At 40.0% G+C, this 7,448-nt stretch overlaps 1 protein-coding gene across 1 annotated transcript in view; it reads right to left on the bottom strand.

Annotated features, from left to right (window-relative positions):
* Window positions 1–4,542, bottom strand: part of LOC122089215 (ER lumen protein-retaining receptor) — a 21,569-nt gene extending 17,027 nt beyond the window's left edge. The window contains exon 1 of the mRNA XM_042658771.1: window positions 4,103–4,542. Coding sequence (XP_042514705.1) covers window positions 4,103–4,193 — 91 coding nt within the window. The 5' untranslated portion in view covers window positions 4,194–4,542. The remainder of the gene's footprint in view (window positions 1–4,102) is intronic.
* Window positions 4,543–7,448: the final 2,906 nt, after the last annotated feature.

The raw sequence follows: 7,448 nt of genomic DNA on the forward strand, positions 1-7,448 counted from the left end.
AAAAAAAAAAAAGATGGGGGCTTGAAATCATGGTTCAAGGTTTCCACCGATACAGTCGAAATTTCCCACAGTTCGATGGTATCCCAGGACTTCGATATCAAATACCATATGACTTTTAAAAGTCACTGATTTCCACCAGTATCGACCAAAATTCTTACATTTCAACCGAAATATGGAATTTTTCCTCAAAATGTGGGAATTTTCGGGTGGACCAATTGGTCAGCCTTTACAAAACCTTTTAAATGGAAAGCCAAGCCTTCTTATTTCAAAATTTCAATCCTCTCCCCTATTTCTTCTTTATGAAGTGGGAAACTTGGGAAAACACTCAAGATTTTTCCCTTTTATCATCAATCTTCATTCTAAGCTTGGATCTTGCACATTCATAGCAAATCTACCTAAGGAAGGGAGCTTAGACTAAAAAGGTAAATCTCATCTTCCCCAAACCTTGTGTGCCATCCTTTGAGAGCACCATTTTGGATATGGTGGTGGGTATGGACAGTATGGTGAATCTTCTACTTCATTTGGATAGGAGGGTAGTTCAGCTGGTGAGTCATCTTTTGTTGACAGTATTTTTTGGTGTCTATCCCAACCTTGTGTGCCACATCCACATCCTATCACTATGACTAAGCCATTCCCTTAGCTGGGATACTTAGATGATGTTGATGATGCATCTTAAAAGATGGGCAGTGATGGACTACCAAAACATGTCATGGAACTTATATGTGGTGCATTCAAAAGAACGTCTACGACATCTACAGTGGTACGCAGCTCATGGACTGGAACCGCCTAGACCTACTTGGAATTGACTGTTGACTGTTGAGACTTCACACTTGAGACTTTAGAGATAACTCACAATTATGTAATATTATTATTTATTTGGATCATTTACATTATGTTTTGTTTGTTTTAAACTTTTAATAATATATTTCACATTTTTAGTTAATAAATTATATATATACTTATGTAATATAGTTTTAGGCAACGACTCAGCATACATTAGAAAACTTTGGTCAACACCACTTTAGGTGTCTTTTCCATGAAACTAATTATGTGAATGGGTTAGAAAATGTCTAAAATATGACGTACACAAAAAATAGACAAAAAAAACACATTTTGGGGAGTCGAAACCAAAGTTTCCACCAAACCAGGAAAATTTCCCTGGTTTCCTTGAAAGTTCCTGGATTTCCACCAAAATTTCGGTCTCCCCAAGGGTCGAAACCCAATATTTTGAACTTTGGTTGAAATAACCTAGGTGGCAGTTAGGGGCTGCCCAAAAAACTTGGATGGAAATGATAATTCATCCATCTGAAAGGAATTCATGAACTCATAGAAAAAAAAAAAAAACTCCCTTTTTCAATCTGTCCTTCAAGTATACAGCAGTGCGGTTTCTTCCCATCCTCATTTATAGGTTGTCACTACCTTAGTGAAGCCACTTTTCATATCCATGATTCTGTGGCACAGTGCATTCTATCTCACCAAATTCGTCACTTCTTGAGAGCAGATATAAGTCCCATCAAACCATTGCAACCACCCGTGTTTTGCGTTGTGAACTGAAAGATTCTGAGTTGGGTGTGATACCAGCAAGTTGATGGCAATGGACCCAGAAATTCTTGTATGATTCACATGCTACCAGCAAGTTACTTGCCTGGGTGCAACCATGCAACTATTCAACAACATGAGTTGTGTCACCAAGTCTGACTACTCTACAGGGATTCATCATTTGTGGTTCTTTAATTTGTTATTTTGTAAAAAATTTGTCCATGAGCATTTAGCTACCAAACAAGGATCTTATTGTTCACGTTATCCTTCAGCATTCACTGCTTTGGTATGCTAATTTGGTGTCCCTCTTTTTGTCGTAACAGTTTGTCTTGAATCTTGTTGTATTCCCTATTTGTGGTCCTTATTGCTGTCCATAGTAGATACTAGATAATAACCATTAATTTAAGGAAAACTAGAATGGCTGATCATTCAGAATACCCCGGGGACACCCAATGGTGCCGGTGAGAACTGTCTGCATTGGGAATGGTTGCCCTAAGATAAGAGAAGTTCAAACTCGAATCCTTCAACAATGATGCTGCTTAGCTTAAGGCTTTGACTTCCAATGTAGATAAAGACTCCCTATATCATTTTGTCATCCAGTAATCATCACCTAGGAATGTTCAATGCTTTGCCTTACCTCCAAATGAATGTATATCAATTTGCCACTTTGACAACATTGGCACATATCCACCGAACTTCTGTTTCAGCAGCTCATGACGGATGCACTACAATTCAATGTGTTCTCACAAGACCTTAGTCAGTCCCCTCTACTAATTTAAAACCAATGATATTCATTTCTTGAAATGTTAGGATTCCATATGATTTTTCTATAAACTAACTCCACTACAACCTGTTCCTCTAGATTTATCTGGCTTCGACCACTCTTTATTTTCTATAAATATTTTCAAACTATTTTGGTCAGTTCCAAATCTCACACCCATTTTTCAATCACTCTACATCTATCATTTTTATTGGTCTTAGACCAAGGGTTCAAACTCCTGAAGAGTACACACCACCTTCCAATCTCTTGGACTGGAACACCAAAACCTAAACAACTGAGGTATTTGGCAAGTTAGATGGAAGCCAATATCATGAAAAAAAAGGGGGGCATTACCCAGTTCTGGTCCCACCATGCAAGGTCTTGGGAATGGTGAGTTTGGAGCTGGTCCTAACCTTCAGTATTTTTCACACAAAGTAGCCACTCTCAACATTCGAGCCCAGGCATTTGCTCTGGCCACCCAAACCTTTAACCATTGCTCCAAGCAATGGCCCCTTGAGCCCTTATCATGAAAGAACATATTTATTACCTTGAGCATATGCTATGGTAACAATGAAAGAGGGAAAAAACCCACAATGGACTAACTTTTCACAAGAAATCAACCCTCACTGCTGAATATTTTCCATATTTCCCCAGAGTCCACATTTAATTGATAGAAGATTCCAATAGTAAAGCCAAAAGAATCATAATTTTTCACTTTTTTTTTTATCTAATAAATGTTCATCACTTAAATAACACAAAGCTACTTTCTGAAACAACTAGGGAAACACGGCTCAGAAGATTCTAGACATTGAAAATATAGAGTAGAAGAGTTTTCCTAATTTCCCCCTCTTTTATTGAGGTCATTGTTGGAATGCCATTGTTTGCAATAATTAAATCCAAGGACAAGCTCAAAGAAGAGTGATGAAAAGATGCAGCATTGTTGGATGACAATGTTTGTATCAAGTCATCCCAGATTTAGAGATGCGTGCATGTTTGTGCATGTGCAGCGCTAGCTTAGCAGCTAAACATTATGAGCATAAGACAAAAATAGAGAATAATAACTATAATAACTTGGCTAATATTATCAGTGGATTATGGCTAATTTGATCATTATTTCATATTTTCCCTTTTCTAGATTTATGTGTAAAGTATGTTCGAGAAAAATAGATGCTTTCTGTTCTGCCATCTCTATTGTCATATTGTGTTTCAAGGTATGTTTACTCCACATCCACCATCTATCTACAACCTTCAACCAGAAAAACATAGCATAAATGCAATGTCGCAATTCCTTCAGAACATATGTTATTTTCTTTTACTTACTACTTGGTGTTCACATTAAGCTCCCAAAAGGAAATCCAATCTACTTGTATGTTCGAGTGTAGTGCCATCTCAGTTTCACTCTAGTTAATAACAACTAAACGTGAACATGTACTTTTCCATTAATAGCTCAGGATTAAAAAAAATTCCTCAAGGAATGGGGTTCCCACCTGAACATGTTCCAATGAAACAACAAAAAACTAAAGGGGAGTGGGAAGGGAGGGAAACACAACAACTCTCCTTACATTACCAAACAGAGCCACAGGTAATCAGTTACATTACGAGTAGAACTACTGTTCTTCCTGTATATCCACAACACTAAATTGAGCAACACATAAGTACATCCAGGTCAAAACCCCACCAATTACTCAGCTGAAATCCGGTGAAAAGTCAGAAACTTGTAATTCCATCAAGAAGAAAAATTGGGCACTCTAATTCACATTAAAAATCCAGAGAAGGGGGAGAGAGAGAGAGAGAGAAGAGTACCAGCGCAGGATTTGATGGTGTGGATCTTGAGGAGCAAAACAAGGACGCTGGCGAGATGGGTCATGTCCCCTGCTAATCTGAAGATATTCATCTTGGATCCGCCGAGCAGAGAACAGATCCACCAGAATGTTTGAAGATCCCTAACCGATCCCACCTAGAGAGAAGCTGTAGTCTCAAGTCCTACTGTCTTACGCCTCCTCCTTCGGTCCTTCCTCTTATACTTCGATCCTGTATTCCTCTTACAGCTCTGAAATGAGGAGAAATGAGCAAAACTGGACGAATTGCAGAAGCTCGATCCCTATTCCGGAGTTGTTTTTGCGAAGATTGAGAGATGGGACTGGACTATCTGGGCATCTGCTAGGGACGTATTGATTGAGAGGGAATCCTGATGCAGTTTTGTCTACCTCTCGTTCAGGTTTCAGCTTTTACTGCTCTGTCGTCCGAGGCTGAGTTATGTGCTGTAAGTAAAAGGCAAGACGAGATCCCGAGTTCGAATCGTCTCATCCACGTGATTCTTTTCCTAATTAAATTGATCGTTTTAACCGTTAGGGTGACGAGGCTGTCGACGGATTGCCCAGTGTTTTTTCTTTCTTGCGTGGTCACTGCATCAGCAGATAGGACATCTAGATTGGGGAAGCACCGTCATTTTATGTGTATCTGTGTGACGAAGAAACATAGAAACATGCAAACACGCATATTTCTTTTCTATTTTATATATTTAAGGGAGAGGGTTTTTCTAAAAGGCAGGATGACTTCCGCATCAATGTCAAGGTCAATGGGAGTACTAATAGGAGCATCAATAAGAACGAGATTTTTTTCTTTTTTAAGGGGTAGAGCAATCATGTTTACCCCCAGTGTTTCTAAGCTCATGAGCACATTGTCTTTTAAGACTCATTTTCCCTATTTATAAATAGAGAGACAGAATGCCAGCTTACATTTCACATATCTAGACACATAGGGAAGTGGAGGGGGGTTGTGAAAAGATGCCCCTGCCCAACCTCTACTTCCCCATACGTCTGGGTGTAGGGAATGCAAATGGGTAGCGTTCTCTTACCCTTATAAATAATATTGAATTTCAAAAAAACATTTCACATTGAACCAGAAAGGACCCCAACTTTTTTATTTTTTTGTACAAAAATTAAGAGGGAAAAATTTTCTATCTAGGAGCATAGCTCTCACACCTACATAAGATTCAATTAACAATCCCCATTTAATTCAATCTACAAGGGGTAGAGATGTCATTTTATAGGGAGGAGGACATTGGTAGACACAAAGGGTTGGCGTAGGAGCTACACTCCCGGACAAAAACTCTTTTTCCTATAATTAATAATGGGGAAAAACTAAATTGAAATATCAAAACCATCAAAACCTGATATACAATTTCTGTGATCATCAGAGCTTCCTCACACGCTTGAGAGTCTTCTATCAATTCCAACACACATCTTGCTTCCGATGACCTCTTCCCCTTAGACCATTCTCCACATGCTCTCATTCTTCTGGATAACTCCTTGTAAGTCCACGTTAGCTTCCTCCCTCTAGATTCGGTTCTGAGAAGGCCCCTAGATATTGTCCTCGGATCAACAGCATCGCCCCGATGAGCTCTGATTTCTCAACTTTTGATTTCCCACTCTACCCCTAGATTTTCACCTATCCCCCTTTTTATTCCGCCTCTAACCCTCTTATCTTTCATAATCCTTATTCTACCCTTCCACTTTTATCTCTGTCACTTCCCATTTCACTTTTCACTCACAGATTCTTCCTCTCTATCCCGTTTTTCCATCTCCACCTGGAACCCCAACTGTCCAAATGTCTATCCCTTGCATTGCCTCCCTTGCAGAGAACGACTCTTCTCCTTCTAACACCCTCTCTAATCGACACCCTACTCCTCTGCTTGTTGGGGTTCACCCCTTCTACACTCTGGTGGTACTTCTACAGTCTCCTCATCCCCTCACTGTTGGAACCTGATCCCGGCTCCCATGAGAGATTTCTGGAGCGCACCCTCCATTGACATTGGAAATGACATTTCCTCCAAGCCATGTACACTCTCTCATCCTTAGTGGGAATTGTTGTCAATTCCCTTTTCCCTTCCAAAGAATACTTGAGGGATCGCTTGATGTCTCTATGGGATCCAAAAGGAGTTGTCTTAATTTGCTGCACCGACTTTGGATGTTTCTTTGTTGAATTTGTTCCTGCGGAAGCCAAAAAATATGTCTACTCCTACTCCATGGTGGTGCGACAAGTATCTCCCACAACTAGGGGCCCGTTTGATAACATTTCAAGAAACGCGTTTCTGTCGTTTTTGTTTCTAGAAACAACAGAAACGGAGCAAAAAGCGTTTGATAAAACTGTTTCGTTTCACTTATTTTTAGAAATAGAAATAGAAATTTTTACTTATTTATGGTTCAAGAAACGATCCAGGCGAAACAAGTTCAACTTGTTTCGCCGTTTCTAGAAACGACTTGTGGCAATTCTTTCACTGGTTACCATCGACTTCTAAAAACATGACTTATCAAACACCTTCAATTCCGTTTCTGTTTCTAGAAACGGAAATTTATGTTTCTACCGTTTCTTGAAACAGAAACGGCAGAAACGTTATCAAACGGGCCCTAGGTCTTTATGCTTTTGACTCAAAGATCTCCAAGAAAGAACTAGAGACTATCCCTGTATGGATACAAGTCTACAACATACCTACGATGACATCCTTGTTTCACAGAATTAGAGCCATGGTCTCTTGCATGACCAAAGTACTGGATTTCAGCCTCAATCTTGTATAGTTAGGCCTACCTTTAGGAATAGCTCACGTCAAAGTCTCGTTGAAGAAGGATCGCCCGATCTGCCTCAGCTCGAGGGTTATACTTGAGTCAATCTGAGTCCTATGTGGACGTATCACCCACCCTCTAGATCTTTGCCCTGTATTCGCTCAATCTTCAGGCAACACTACAAAATTTCCTTTCCAGGATGCTATCACCACACCTCTATTTGTCAACTACACCCAAACCCCTGTGATGTCCCTACCACACTCTACTTCCTCTCCCTGCTCTTTAGTTGATGTGTCGTCTATAGCGATTGGCAGCATCATGCCGCAATCATTACCGGCTCTTTCACATACAAAGCTAGGGACCACCATGAGAATGGCAGTAGAGAACCCAATCCACTTGAGTAGCCTTGATTAACTTTTAAACCCGTCATTAGTCTCGAACGACACTCCCTTGCCTATCCCACCACTTGATGACACTTTTTAGTTACAACACCAGTTTTCTTTGGATTCTCTAGGTCCATAGGCCTTTCTATCTTCTTGCGACACCCTCACCGAGTCTATGCTACTTGCCTCATTTGGACCCCTCAT

The sequence above is a fragment of the Macadamia integrifolia genome, chromosome 9 (assembly GCF_013358625.1).
Source record: "Macadamia integrifolia cultivar HAES 741 chromosome 9, SCU_Mint_v3, whole genome shotgun sequence".
NCBI lineage: Eukaryota > Viridiplantae > Streptophyta > Magnoliopsida > Proteales > Proteaceae > Macadamia > Macadamia integrifolia.